This window comes from Mobula birostris, chromosome 2 (assembly GCF_030028105.1).
Source record: "Mobula birostris isolate sMobBir1 chromosome 2, sMobBir1.hap1, whole genome shotgun sequence".
Lineage (NCBI taxonomy): Eukaryota > Metazoa > Chordata > Chondrichthyes > Myliobatiformes > Myliobatidae > Mobula > Mobula birostris.
Window position 1 is genome coordinate 70,280,058 of NC_092371.1, and position 16,228 is coordinate 70,296,285.

The 16,228-nt window shown below is 39.3% G+C and overlaps 1 protein-coding gene across 1 annotated transcript in view; it reads left to right on the top strand.

Moving 5' to 3' along the window:
- The first annotated feature begins 10,712 nt into the window (after positions 1 to 10,712).
- The window catches only part of LOC140187491 (translocating chain-associated membrane protein 1-like 1), a 119,830-nt gene continuing 114,314 nt past the window's right edge, over positions 10,713 to 16,228 (top strand). Inside the window, exon 1 of the mRNA XM_072242834.1 lies at positions 10,713 to 11,022. Coding sequence (XP_072098935.1) covers positions 10,903 to 11,022 — 120 coding nt within the window. The 5' untranslated portion in view covers positions 10,713 to 10,902. The remainder of the gene's footprint in view (positions 11,023 to 16,228) is intronic.

Genomic DNA, 16,228 nt, shown 5'->3' on the forward strand with positions numbered 1-16,228 from the left:
CTCCTAAATTCTGATTCTGAAAATAATTAAAGTTAATTAGACTATTGCACAATCATTCATAAAGATATGTAGATGAACATAGAAGCAGAACCAAAGTAAGCCCTTGGGCCCAGCTTGTCCATGCCAACCATGATGCCTTCTGAGCAAGTCCCCTTTACCCGAATTTGTCCATTATCTCTCTTAACCAAGGGTTCCCATCCTGCGGTCCATGGACCTTTCAGTTAATGGTAGGGGTCCATGGCATTAAAAAGGTTGGGAACCCCTGGTCTAAACCATTCCAATAATAAACCTTTTCCTCTCTCACCTTATCTCCTTGCCTGTCCATTGCCTCCCTCTGGTGCTCTTCCCCCCTTAACTTTCTTCTGTGGCCTTCGTTCTCTCCTTTTGGACTCCCCTTTTGAAGCCCTGTATCTCTTTCACCAATTAGCTTCCCAGTTCTTTACTTGATTCCGCCCTCTCCCAGTTTTCCTTTTAACCTTGTGTTTCTCCCACCCCCACCTTTTAAATCTATTCCTCATCTTTTTTTTTCTGCTGCCCTGCTGAAGGGTCTCAGCCCGAAATGTCAACTATACTTTTTCCCATAGATGCTGCCAGGCCTGCTGAATTCCTCCAGCATTTTGTGTGTATTGCTCCGAACAATAAGCGTGTCTTTTAGATATTGTGGATTGTGCTCACCTCTACCACTTACTGTGGCAGATCATTCCATCTATCCAACACTCCCACCGTGTGCAGATTTGCCTCTCATGTTCTCTTTAAATCTTTCCACTTTCACTTCAAACCTATGTCCTGTAGTTTTAGACTCCTACATCCTGGAGGAAAAAGCTGCTTTTGTCTATCTTATATATTTCCTCATGATTATATAACACTCTATAAGGTCACTCCTCAATTTCCTTCATTCAGGGAAACTGTCCTAGCCTACCCATTCTCTACTTATAACTCAAGTCCCCCAATCCCAACAACATCTTTATTGCTTAGCTAGGAGAGCCATTTTACTGAAGTGGAAGGATTCTAATCCACCTACTGTCTTTTATTGGCTTTCCTCCATTATGTCCTGTTTAAGTTTAGAGAAAATAAGAAGTTGGACATTTGATACATCCTTTAAATTTGAGCAAATCTGGCGACCTTTTATTCAATATTTTCATTTAATTTGATTTATTACTCTTCCAATTTATTTTTTTTCAAAGTTTTAGATTTGATCAGAAAGTTTTTCTTTTTTTTTTGGTTGTATCCTCAGAATGGACTGCTTTTTTTTTCTTTTTTTTGTATAGTGTAGTGGGGGTCTTTTTTTTCTTCATTTAAAATTCAAAGTTTTTTTTCTTTCCTCTTCATGAACTGATAAGAGGAGAATTGCTGTTTTCTTTTTTATTATATATTATATACTAGCTTAACACTATGTACGATTTTGATAATGTCTATTTCAATCTGTTTGTATTGTTATTTGAGACAATTCTCCCTTGTTTGTATTTATGTTCCTTTTAAATCAATAAAAAGATTAATAAAGAAGAAGAATCTTTATTGCACTCTCTCTAGCTTAATCACATCTTTTCTATAATAATGTGACCAGAACTGCACCTAATATTTCAGGTGTGTTCTCACCAATGTTGTACAGTTGTAATATATTATCCATAAGACTGTAAGACATAGGAGCAGAATTAGGCCATCACCAGCCTTCTCCCTGTAACCTTTGTGCAATGTCCAATCAAGAACCTATCAATCTCCGCCTTAAATGCACCCAATGACCTGGCCTCAACAGCTGCATGTAGCAACAAATTCCACAAATTCATCACCCTTTGACTAAAGAAATTTCTTCACATCTCTGTTTTGCATGGATGCCCCTCATTCCTAATTCCTCTTGTCCAAGACTCTACCACCATGGGACACATCCTTTCTACATCCACTCTGGCTAGGCCTTTCAACATTTGAAAGGTTTCAATGAGATCCCCTCTCATTCTTCTGAATTCCAGTGAGTACAGACCCAGAGCATCAAATATTCCTCATATGATAACCCTTTCATTTCTGGAATCATCCTTGTGAACCTCCTCTGGACCCTCTCCCATGCACATCTTTTCTAAGGTGACATAAGATGTTCACAATAATCAAGGTGAGGCCTCGTCAGTGTCTTATAAAGCCTTAGCATCACATCCTTGCTCTTATATTCTAGACCTCTTGAAATGAATGCTAACATGGCATTTGCCTTCTTCACCACTGACTCAACCTGCAAGTTAACCTTTAGGGTGTTCTACACAAGGACTCCCAAGTCCCTTTGCATCTCACATTTTTGGATTTTCTTCCTGTTTAGAAAATAGTCCACACATTCAGGACCATGCATTTTCCAACATTGTATTTAATTTGCCACTTTCTTGCCCATTCTCCCAATCTGTCTAAGTCCTTCTGCCTCCTACCTGTTTCCTCAACATGACCTGCCCTTTCACCAATCTTCGTATCATCTGCAAACTTGGCAACAAAGCCATCTATTCCAACATCTAAATCATTTACATACAGCATAAAAAGAAGTGGTCCCAACACTGACTCCTGTGGAACACCATTTATCACTGACAGCCAGCCAGAAAAGGATCCCGATTTGCGGTTGGTTGAATCCGTGGATGCGGAACCCACGGATACGGAGGGCCAGCTGTATATAACATCCACTGCATCCCCTTTATGTATCCTACATGTAATCTCCTCAAAGAATTCCAAAAGCTTCGTCAGGCAGCATTTTCCCCGAGGGAAACCATGCTGACTTTGTAATATCTTGTTCTGTGTCATGAAGTACTCCAAACTCATCCTTAACAATTGACTCTAACATCTTCCCAGCCACTGAGGTCAGGATAACCGTTCTATAATTTCCTTTCTGCTGCCTTCCTCCTTTCTTAAAAAGTGGAGTGACATTTGCAATTTTTCAGTCCTCTGGCACCATGCCAGAATCTGATGATTTTTGAAAGATCATTTCTAATGCCACCATAAACTCTAACACTACCTCTTTCAGAACCCTAGGGTGCAGTTCATCTGGTCCAGGTGACTTATGTACTTTTAGTTCTTTCAGCCTTTTGCACACCTTCTCTCTTGTAATCGTAACTGCACCCACTTTACACACTACAGCATCAGGAATACTGCTAGTGTCTTCCACAGTGAAGAATGAAGCAGAATGCTCATTAGTTCATCAGCCATCTCCTTGTCTTCCGTTATTATTTCTTCTGCCTCATTTTCTAGCGGTCCTATATCCACTCTCATTTCTCTTTTATTTTTAACATACTTGAAAAAACTTCTACTATCCATTTTGATATTATTTGCTAGCTTGCTTTCATATTTCATTTTTTCCCTTCTAATGATAGGTTTTTAAAACTTCTCAATCCTCTATCTTCCCATTAATTTTTGCTCTGTTGTATTCCCTTTCTTTTGTTTTTATAATAGCTTTGATTCCCTTGTCAGCCATGGTTGTACTATTTTACTATTTGAATATTTCCTCATTTTTGGAATACATATGTCCTGCACCTTCCTCATTTTTCCCAGAAACGCATGCCATTTCTGCCTTTCTGACATCCCTGCCAGTAGCTCCTTCCAATTTACTTTGGCCAACTCCTCTCTCACACCACTGTAATTTCCTTTACTCTACTGAAATACTGCTACATCAGACTTTACTTTCTCACTATCAAGTTTGAAGCTGAACTCAATCATATTGTGATCCCTGGTTGCTAATGGCTGTTTTGCCTTCAGCTCCCTAATCACCTCTGGTTCTTTACATAACACCTAATCCAGTATAGCTGAACCCCTGGTAGGCTCAATGACAAACTGCTCTAAAAAGCCATCTCTTAGGCATTCAACAAACTCACTCTCTGGAGATCCATTACCAACCTGATTTTCCCAATCAACCTGCATGTTAAAATCTCCCATGACTACCAGCTCTTGCAATCATTGCTCCTTCCAATGAAGGCAAGCATGCCATCTTAACCATCTGCGTCACTGCTTTTGGAGAAACGAGTCCCTGTACCTCTCGATCACTCTGTTCGCAACACGCCGCATGGCTCTGCCATTCACTGCCTTTGCACTTCCCAGGTTTATCTTGTTGAAATGCAACACTTCATACTTGTCTAAGTTGAATCCCATCTACTATTCCTTGGCTCACTTTCCCTGCTGATCTAGATCCTGTTGTAACCTTTTGGTAACCTCCTTCACTGTCCACCACACTGAACTTTCGTGTTATCCACAAATATACGAATCATGCCATCTGCAGTCTCATCCAAATTTTTGATATTTATGAGAAACATCGGGAAACCTCGGACCAGCCTCTGTTACATAGTTGCTCTTCAAAAAGCTCAGCTAAATTCATAAAACATGATTTCCCAAGCACATAGATGAGCATATCCTCCATGTTCAGGGGTTCAGCTTAGGGCTAATGACCCTGACTGGTAGAACAAAATTGTTACAGAAACAACAGTGAAGAACCCTACATCTGATTGTGATGATATTCCCAAGTCTCTACCTGGGTCTTGCATGACTGACAGCAGTGAAAACCGAAAGGAAGCTACTGACATGATGAAGGAAGCCGTGAACACCGCCAGAGATGATGACCTTCATTGCTGCCCTAAGTGCCAGCAGCGTAGTGGGCAAAAGACAGGGATATGAGTATGCTTCTTTAAAACAATACTTGATGTTTATAATAATATTAATGTTTTCGGATCTTGTCTACTGTTCTATAAGAGCTGAAAAACTACTGACATATTCTATAGACATCATGATTTAATTGAGCTGATCAGTGATAAGTTGCCAAACTTATTTCTGTATTGTTATAAACTTATGAATGAACAAAATTTATTGCTGAATATATCTTTAACGACACATGAACTACATTTAAAAAAATCAATTTAAGTTTACTTTTATGTAAATTGTTGAGTGGCAAAGGCTTATTGAATGCATCATTAGAAATATAACTACAAATGCACATCCTGCTTACCAGATAGAACATCCTTCCCGAGCAAGCTTCCTCTATAGAAAGATGTATGAGGAAAGCCAGAACATGGATAAAGACTGGAGGGGAGGGTAATGAAAGCATCCCTTCACAAGGGTGAACCCATCATCAAGGACAACCACCATTCAAGTCATGCTCTCTTTTTGCATCTGCCATTGGGAAGGAGGTACAAGAGCCTTAGTGCTACGCCACCAGGTTCAGGAACAGTTATTGTGTTACAACCATCAAACTCCTGAACTGGCATGTATAACTTCACTCACCTCAATTCTGAACTGATTCCACAAACTATGGACTCACTTTCAAGAACTCTACAAATCATATTCTTAGTATTATCTATTTATTTTTAATATTTGCACATTTTTCTTTTGCACTTTCCTTGCCAGTCTCTGTTTGTGTGTAGTTTTTCATTGATTCTAAATTGTTTGTCCTACTGTGAATGTCTGGAGAAAATCAATCTAAGGGTAGTATATGTACTTTGATAATACATTCACTTTGGACTTTGAGGTCCCAAGTAGGTGAAATTATGAATAGTGAGGAGAGTCTAAGAATTTAGGGGTCCAGTCTGTATAGTGGGGTGCCAGTGTTTTCTGGGTTAATGTGGTTCAAAAAAGAGGCATAGTACAAGAAATCTGGGTAAGGGGCAAAATAAAGAGCATGTTCCACAATAGATTAGCAAGCAAAAGCACATGGTTGAAGAGTTTGTCTGGAAGAAGCAGTGTAGTTCGTATTTATAACCATGGTAAGATATAGTATAGATTGTCATTTGTACTCAGCTTTTACTAACACCACTGCTCCTGCAGGTATTCATCGTAAATCAGATGACAGTGATAATACAATACGATGCTGGACACATTAAAGGCCTCAGTGTTGGAGTGCTGAAAGGTACATGTTGCAAAATTAACTTCACTCTCAAGCCCATTTATACACACACAGAATAGAATTACTTTCAACTTTATTACACATTTCATGTCTTCATAGTGCCTCAGACAACAAAGTGCAGTTGGAGGACTAACATTTTTAGTGACCATTTTCTGAAACGTCAATGGAATGAAACAACTATGGAAAATCTAACAATAACCACGCAGTGATATCAACAGTGACTATTATTTCCGACTGGCAAAGCTATGTAAGGAGTACCCTTGTAGTCTGAAAGATAAGTTTAGATAAAGCAAGTTTAAACATTTGCAGTTACGTGCCATCAGCAGAAATCCTGGTAACTGATGAAGTTTTCTCAAATTTTCAATGACATGCTGGCTCTGCACTACTCAGCTATACTGCTGTATTCTAATGTCAAACTGTCCATACTGCAATATGTTTATATGTCTTGCACTATTTAACAGAAACAAACTTTTTCATTATGCCTTGAAATGTATACATTGCTCCAAAGATAACTACTCACATGAGTGGTAGGTGAGAAATTGAAAATTGCTGATATTCCAAAGTACCTGATAGCCCTTGTACAGAAATCACTGAAGGTTACCATGCACACAAAATATGCAATTAGGAATGTAAACAATATGTTGGCCTTCATTGCAAGAGGTTTTAAATACAAGAGTAAAAATACTTTACTGCAATTACATGGGCCTTGGTGAGAATGAACTTAGAATGTTATTTGTAGGTCTGTTCTCTCTTTTTATAGAAGGGGATTGCTATAAAGGGGATGCAAGAGTTTACCAGATTTAGAGTAATAGAGTCATAGAAAAGTACAGCACAGAAACAGGGCCTTTGCCCCACCTACTACTCCCATCGACCTGTACCAGGACTATGGACCTTGATTCCTGTCAAGGGCGAATTGACCTATGAGGAGATAAAACAGACTGGCCTGCAACCTCTAGAGTTTAGAAATATCTCATTGAAACAAACAAATTCTTCAAAACAAAAACTGCAAAGATGATGTTCACCCAGCTCATGCATCTAGAACCAAAATAAATGCTTGGTCATTCAGAATGGAGAAGAAATTTCTCCTGCCACATTGCAGTGAATCTTTGGTTGTGGAATTTCAGTTGTTGAGGACAGTTATGTGGGAGTTTGACAGTGGTGCTGAGGTAAAAAAATTCAGCATGATTTCTCTGGAATGGTGGAGAAGGAATGAATTTCCAAATGGCCCACTCCTGCTTTTATTTCCTGTATCCTTATTTTCAAGAAAATGAAACTGTCAGTGCTTTACTCATAGTCAGATTAAAGAGATCACTAAGAAACACCAGAAAAATTAATTATTAAAAACTGCAAAATGATTAATACTGTGAATGTAATTTTTTATTTTCATTTTAAAGAAAGCAATGGTCGTTAGATTGTTACCAACTTATAGATACTGACTGAACACTTCCATTTTAAAGTATTTGGAACAGCTTCTATTTGCAATGTGAAAGACAGTTTTTCAGAATAGACTAAAGTGTCTCAGCATGACAAACAGAAAATCATATTTTACAAAATGGGAGGTTACATTTCTCACAACTAATTTATATGCCGCCAAATAATAATTGTAATGTTAGGCACAACATAGATCAGAAAATTAGATGAACGTTTTAACAAGGGTACATGGGGATCATAGGGACTTTTGTTCTTTATAAAATTGCACATAGTGAGAGCAGCCAAGGGGGCTGTTCCTGTGCTGTTTTGCTTGTTCCATGTTCTATCCAAACCCAAGTGCCCTTTAAACATTGCAATTGTATCTCCATCTTCTGGCTGCAAATTCATTCAGTGTGTGAAAAAACTTATCTCTCAGATCTCCTTTAAATTTCCCCACCGCTAATGATCACCGCAGACAATGAAAAGGCAAGCGAAGGCAAGGCTAATCCAAGGACCAAGTCGTGCAGGTGTGAAATGGAGTCAGAGCGAGGTTGAGGCATGTTTGAGACAGAGTCAGAATCAGAGAAAGAGTTGGAGTGAGCGAAACAGAATTGTTTCGGAGCCTGTCCACCTAAACCGGGAGCTGGTCCAATTTGGAAAGGTCAAGCAGCACTGGAACTTGGGGTCCAGGCCCGGAGCATATCACTGCAGTGGGGCCCATCTGAGTGTGGGCAACAACCCAGTGTTTGGGCAATTTAAATGCCAGGCCAGATAAACTGAAAAGGCAGCGTTTTGGGGTCACAGGCAAGGGTTGGGGCCGGTTCTGCTCTGTGACATATACTCTGCTCTCCTCAGCCCTGAGGCTGTGCCTGCTCTATCTACACTGGGATTAGTGACTGAGCTTCATGGCGATTTGTCTCACTGTCTTTAATGAACTGAGACTGAGGCTATTGGCCTGCTCTGGGCTTCAGGTTTACGGACTCAGTTTTGTTCTGAATGCTGTTGCTTGCTTTATTGTTTGCATGATTTCTCTCTCTGTGCTTTGGGTGTTGGTCTTTTTTTAAAATTTGGTTCTTTTGGGTTTCTTATTTTGTGGCTGCCTGTAAGCAGACAAATCTCAAGGTTGTATAATTTATACATGCTTTAATTATACTTTATACTTTACTGTTGCCAAACAACTAATACTAGAACGTAGAATCATCACAGCGATATTTGATTCTGCGCTTCACGCTCCCTGGAGTACAAATCGATAGTAAATAGTAAAAATTTAAATTATAAATCATAAATAGAAAAGGAAAAGTAAGGTAGTGGAAAAAACCGAGAGGCAGGTCCGGATATTTGGAGGGTACGGCCCAGATCCGGGTCAGGATCCATTCAGCAGTCTTATCACAGTTGGAAAGAAGCTGTTCCCAAATCTGGCCATACGAGTCTTCAAGCTTCTGAGCCTTCTCCCGGAGGGAAGAGGGACGAAAAGTGTGTTGGCTGGGTGGGTCGTGTCCTTGATTATCCTGGCAGCACTGTTCTGACAGCGTGTGGTGTAAAGTGAGTCCAAGGATGGAAGATTGTTTTGTGTGATGTGCTGTGCCATGTTCACGATCTTCTGCAGCTTCTTCCAGTCTTGGACAGGACAACTTCCATACCAGGTTGTGATGCACCCTAGAAGAATGTTTTCTATGGTGCATCTATAAAAAATAGTGAGGGTTTTAGGGGCCAGGCCAAATTTCTTTAGTTTTCTCAGGAAGTAAAGGCACTGGTGTGCCTTCTTCGCAGTGTAAATGTACTTTGAAATCCCTCCATTCTAGGCAATATCCTGTTGAATCTCCTCTGCACTATTTCTAATGCTACCAGATCCTTCCTATAGTGCGGTAACCAGAACTGTACATAACATGCTAAATGTATCCTGACCAATGTTTTGTACCATTGCAACATGACATCCTAAATCCGATATTCAATGCCCTGGCTATGAAGGTAAGCACATTGAATACCTTTATCATCACCCTATTCACCTGTGTCAATATTTTCAGGGAATTGTGAAGGTTCCCCCCTACACATAAACACTATTGAGGTCTTTGGCATTTACTGTAAAAATGTAGGTATATAAAAAGGAAACCTTTAGTGAAGGCAATTGTGAGTTCATTAAGGGCAAAGTTAATATTGACTATTGGCAGAGGAATTAAACAATTACTTTCTATGGGCATTTGCAGAAGACATAATAAAAATTTGCCAGAAATACCGGAGATCCAAGGGTCCAGTCAGAATAAGTAACTAAAATAATTACTTGGTTAAACAATTGTTAGAGAGTTAGTGAGCTTAAAATCTGACAAACCAAAGAGCCAGTAATCTACATTACGGAGATTTGACAGAGGTGGCTCTAATGATGGAGACTCCTGTCATTCTCACCTTCAAAATTTCTATAGCTTATGCGATTGTTTTTGTGGAGTTGAGGGTAGCAAATGCAAGTTAAAAAGTGAACAGCAAACTGTTGAGCTGTTAGTCTCTACCGTGAACTGTTGATCTGTTAACCTGTTAGCAGTGGTAGGGGAAATGCTCGATCTATATTAATAATAGAACAACCTGAAAATAGTGATAAAATTGAGAGGTTGGCCACTTGTGATTGATGCCATTTCCCCCCCCAAAAAGAAGATCGTGAATGTTCACAATTTTTTTTTCTGAATTGGAGATGCGTGGAAGCTCAGTCACAGACTTCATTCAAAGAGAACGGTAGCGTTGTGACAATTAGTGGTATCAGGGGATATTGCAATGGTGTAGAAAAGAAATTGTTGGGTTAGTAAATTAACCATGACCTTGATGAAAGGCAGGACACTTCCGTTCGTATTTCTCAAGTTCTTGTGTTGATAAAACAGATACATATTTGGATAGGAAATACAGATAAAGGTCAAAATTAATCCTTTTGCAATTCCTTTGCTGCTTGCACATATGACAAACTGACAAGGTCTAGGAGTTTATGGCAACAGAACCACTTAAATACATAAATTTGTAAAAGACTGGATAAACTTAAGTGAAATGTTAATATATTTAATTCTAGTTGATTTATTTAAAATGAATTCAACACAATAGGGACAAAAGTAATTGTTAAAAGTCTCATCATCACATTTTCTGATATTTGTTGTAGTTACCTAATATATCTACAATGTAAGACTCACTGCCCCAGCTAACGACTTGACAGTTGATGCTTCACCAGACGATCCACCGAGAGCCATTTGAACATGCGCAAAACAAGGAACAGGTGGTTGATCCGTCCTCCGCCCTCCTTTCCTTCACGTTTATGATTGGTTGTTTGCGTAGGCAATAGGAAGAGAGCGGTCATGGTGAGTGGCTGTCCATGCTGTCAGTAAGTAAACAATTTGTAAACCCAGAAGACCGTTGGTGGGAGGTGCTATCCTTTCGGTGATTGGCTGTCTTTGCTGTCGATCAAAGGGCGTTGGCGTCGGGAATGGTCGGTGGTACTGTCAGCCAGACGGCGTCAGTGCTGTGTAGTTGTGGGAGTCGGGTAACGAAGACGTGGCTTCCATAACGTCAAGGAGCTGAGGGGATTTTAAAATATATATATATATATATATATATACATTTATATTGTTCACGCTAGGGTTAAAAAAAAAGAGAAGTAGTTTAGCTTTTCAGCCATCATGGGTCTGAGGAAGAAAAGCAAAAACCCGGCCGTCTTCAGTCATGAGTTCGTGATCCAAAACCATGCGGACATCGTGTCGTGCGTCGCAATGGTGATTCTGCTGGGGCTGATGTTCGAGGTAAAATAAAAAAGGGACTCTGGCAGAGGCCCATTCTCAACCAGAAACCGTCCCCTTTCCTCTCTCCACTCCAATAAAGCCCTCCCCCCCCCATTCCTCGGCCAGACTGCGGGAAATGTACAGGGAACGGTGGTGCCCTGAAATGAAATAGGCCAGGTGTGCAGACTCGTAAGATGTGCTATATTTGGTGATTTGCGGGGAATTGTACACACTCAGTATCTGCTCGTTTGCCAACTAATGTTGACTTCAACCCCCAAACTTTAATATATTGATGAGTTACAGGCGGAGCAGTTTGTTGCTAACTCGTGCTTCCCAGTTAGAGCTGCTTACTTGGACAACGAGTCTCTGCTTTTGGTTGTTTGTTTTTAATACTTATCAACGTAATTTAAAATCTTGTTCAAAGAGTACAGATTTTCTCCATTTCGATAGGCTTGTACACTTCCAGAACAAAATCCTGCTGTGGTGGTGGAGTTTGAAAGAATGCTTTGTTGGCTGTTAGTTGTTTTCGAGTTAATATTAAGTTATAAAGATAATAGTTTGTCCACTTGTTCAGGAAGGATTATGAATCTCGTCATGCAGATAGTTGTGAATTCTCGTAGAGTCTGAATTTGGAGAGGTTCCTGCAAATGTCGGATGAATCTGTGGTCTGAAAGTTTCCTCCTTTTATAGTTTTTATAACGAACTGCTGTGCCATCAAGAGTAGAATGTCACTTCCTTATCAAGCATCAAACTTGCATGTTAGTGATGCCATCTTTTTAAAAAGTCTTTAGGCATTTCTTGTATATTTTGAACTGATTATAAGTAGCACATTCATCAAACTTTGATTTATTATTTAACATGGTATTTTACACTATCAGTCACTTAGATGAAGTGACTGACCTATCATTGTGCGCTTTTGTACTGTTGTTATTTTTAAGCTTTTTGAGGATTTAGGTATTTAATTTTTTAAATGTTTCTGAAGTAAAAATTGACAGATGATTTTTGAAGATCTGATGCAGCAATTGTAGGTGTTCCAGTCACTGCAGACATAGCAAAGGTGATGTAAAGATTACTTTGTACCATTTTAATGTCCTATTTTATCTCTCAATCTCAACCATTTGCATTTATGTCAAATCTTTGATGTTGTGGAACATCCCAATAACTTTTCCAATTACAAAATTGAAAATAATGAAAGTAATATTATGGAATTTATATGCAACTTTGGACGAGTTTAGAAATATATTTATTAGAAATCTTGCATTTGGGTTATGTCATAAAGGAAAATTATACTGAAGTGCAAACCTGAAATTCACTAAGGTGAGAAACTAATCTATAGTAATAATAAAAATAGCATTTGAGGAAAGATGAACGGAAATTGTGATTAAGTTATCAGAATTGAGAATTCTAAATTTTGGAGAAGGTGGTGAAGAATAAATAAGATAAAGAATATATCTGGGGTGAGGCCAGGCTAGCTCCAGTGATTTCAGTGTTTACTGAGCTGTGTGGTTACTAGATTGAGGGAAGTCCACTTATTTCACATTTACAAAATTTCCCTATAGCCAGGGAAGTGATGACCCCTCCTGTTAGACTGTTATTAACCTCTGTTTTCCAGAGGTCTGTTTATTACAGCCTGCTATCGCGGATACCCTGTGCAGTACTGAGCAGCACTACAAGCTTTTTTTTTTATTTGCCATTAACTATACCACTGACCAAAGCCAGTAGGTTTTGATTTGACTAAGTAACTTTTGGGATGTTACAGAAGATGAGTAATCTATATTAAAATTGTTACTTATTATTAAAAATTTTCATGATGAATTTAAAGCTTAAATCTGTGCACTGTTTTGCAATTTAAAAACAGCACAAATTTATAAGGTGCTTGTACTTAATCCCTGTTTGACACTTGATTATGCATTATAGCAGTAGCAGACTAAATATTAGCTTGCCTGAGTAATAGACTTATTTTTGAATTAGATTATCATGATTCTGAATCCTTTCTTTTCAGGATTTAAACATAAAGTAGGCTAACAAATTGGAGTTGTAATCAAGAGTGCTGCATTGTCAGAGGTGTTGTGTGCCTGTTGTTGAGTCATTAACTGAGGTCTTGCCTGCCTGTTTAGATAAATCTGGTGAAAACGCAAAATGCTTTTCCAACAAAAAAAGTGATTTTTCCTGATATTCTGGTCATTAATTCAACATCTGCAAGCCAACAGTACCAAGACAAATTAGTAGGTTATACATTTCATTGTTAACTTTAGAATTTTGTTGTGTATGTTTTTGCTGCTGTGTTTGCCTTACTAAACAATATACCAGAGTAATTCATTGGTTGTAAGGTACTTCATGATATTTGAGGTAAAGTTTCCACACGAAAATGAAAGTTAATTTTTCTGTTAACTGCTTTGAGCAATGTCATTAAAGCAGTTTACTAGATATTGAGGTAATCAAGTTTGTTTGTATATTAGTAGAAGAGCCAAAAAGTTTAGGAAGAAAGTTGCAACAAGATTTATATTGATAAAATGGGTATCATTTATCAATATTAATTTTCAGATATTGCAAATGCATTGAAAAGATTGTCAATTGTTACAGTGACTGAAGAAATCAAACTTATTAAATCAAACCATACGAAGAGTCTAGGCCCAAAATGTCAATTGTACCTCTTCCTAGAGATACTGCTTGGCCTGCTGCGTTCACCAGCAACTTTGATGTGCGTTGTTTGAATTTCCAGCATCTGCAGAATTCCTTGTGTTTGCATGAAGAAATCAAAGTCCATTTTCAATTTATTGTTGAATAATTAAAAATGTTAATGGTCACTCTGTTTTTATGAATTAGACTTTCCTTAATTTTTCAGTGTATTAGCTTCACATTTTCTGATTATTGCTCATTATCCATTCTGACTGCAAACTGGCCATATTTGCATATGTCAGATCAGCATTACGAGATTGAAAGATACTGGATGTCAGTGAAAATGACTTGGACTACCTTTTTTGAATTCACTTTCAGGATATAAGCATTTCTGCTATTGTTGGAATATATTCCAATTATGGGTGCCACGGTAACATAGCCGTTAGCACAACACTTTCAACTTGGGGTGTTGGGAGTTCGGAGTTTAATCCTGGTGTCCTCTGTAAGAAGTTTGTATGTTCTCCCTGTGTAATGTGTGGCTCTTCGGGCATTCTGGTTTGCTCCCGTTGTCAAAGTACATACTGGTTAGTAAGTTAATTGGTCATCGTAAATTGTCCTGTGATTAGTCTAGGGCTAAATTGGGGGTTGCTGAACAATGCAGCTAGAAGGGCCGGAAGGGCCTATTCCACATTGTATCTCTAAATAAATGAAAAACATAAATTAAATATTCTATTTTGCAAATTGTTCTTTAATATTTTGGCACTTATGAGCAGCTTTGTGTGATAGTGAATATGCTCTTTGAACAGTTTGGTAGGCAGTCTACATTGTTGTGATGTTAAAATTAGTGATGAAGGATTGGCAATAATTATTAACTTGGAAGGGAACTTGAATGTTTCTTGTATCAACCGCAGTGGAATTTGGAAGGTGGTGCTAAAGTTGCTAAGATGGGTCACTGTAATGCAGTGGTCCCCAACCACCAGGCCGCAAAGCATGTGCTACCTGGCCGAGAGGAAATGGTGAGTCAGCTGCACCTTTCTTCATTCTCTGTCACGTCACACGAGGTCATTAACCTGCAACTACTTGATGAGTAAAAAACAAACGTGGCTTGAGAGTTCTTTGGAAGAGATGGTAGGGTACGTAAAAGGCCTAACGATGATGATAATGCAGAGACAGCTGAGGCCAAGACTGCGGAAAAAAAAGAAAGCTTCCTTCAACAGAAAATACGACGAGTCGTACATAAAATATGGCTTTATTGCGACCGGTGACTCGCACGCTCCAAGCCCCGTGTGTGATATGCGGAGACAAGCTGTCTAATGAGGCAATGAAGCCCTCAAAACTGCTTCGGAACCTTGAGTCCAAGCACCCTGCACGTAAAGACAAACCGTTGAGTTTTTTGAGTGGAAAAAAATGTGAGCAAGCGGGACAGGAGCAAGTGCTGAGAGCCACCACCTCCGCAAATGCTGCTGTTCTGAGAGCATCATATTTAGTAGCCAGCATATTGTTAAGGCTAAGAAGCCTTTCACTGTAGGTGAAGAATTGATTCTACCTGCTGCCAAGGACGTGTGCTGTGAACTGTTGGGAGAAGCTGCAGCTAACGAGATAGCACAGGTTTTTCTTTCAGCTACCACAGTTTCAAGGAGAAATGATGACATAGTGGAGGACATCGAAGCACAGCTGTTGGAACCGCTTAACGAGTCTGGTTTCACTACCCGAGTCAAAGAGGTGCTCCTGAATGCCAGTTTACACACTGTGTCACACACAGGGAAATGCTGGCTAGTCGAAAAATGTCACTTGACCTTAACAGCGTATTGAGTGACGTTGTTAAAGTTATCAATCACATCAAAGCAAAAGCCCTTAACTGTTTGAGCAGCTTTGCGAGGAAATGGATGCAAAGCACAAACACTTCTCTTACACACTGAAGTCAGGTGGCTATCAAGAGGGAGAGCCTTGGCCAGGTTTTTGAGTCAAGAGAACAGCTGCAGAGATTTCTTTCAAGAAAAAAGTCACCACTGGCAGCACACTTCAGTGATGAGGAGTGGATAGCAAAACTTGCTTATCTGTGTGACACCTTCAACCTGCTCAATGAACTCAATTTTGTCACTTCAGGGGAGAATGACAACTGTCTTCTAGATGGCAGATAAAGTGTCTGCTTTCACAGCCAAACTGGAACTGTGGGGATGGCAAGTGGACAGGGGCATATTTGACATGTTCCCAATATTAGTTGGGAATTTGGGAGAGACTGAGGCTCATAGCTGGTGCACGAACACCTATCTTCGCTGTCGACAGAATTCCAAGCGTTATTTCCCAACCGCAAATGACCCAAGACGTGCAAGGGAATGGGTCCGTGACCCATTTGTGAATGTCCCCAGTGAATCATCTATGTCAGTGCGGGAAGAAGATCAACTCCTCAAGCTTGCAAATGATGGTGGGCTGAAAAGTATGTTTGACATAACATCTCTGCCGGCATTCTGGATCAAGTCAAGGCTGAATATCCTGAGATAGCCACGAAAGCACTGAAAACGTTGCTTCCATTTCCAACATCATATCTCTGCAAAGCAGGGTTTTCTGCAATGAACGCAACAAAAACTAAATTGCGGAATAGACTGAA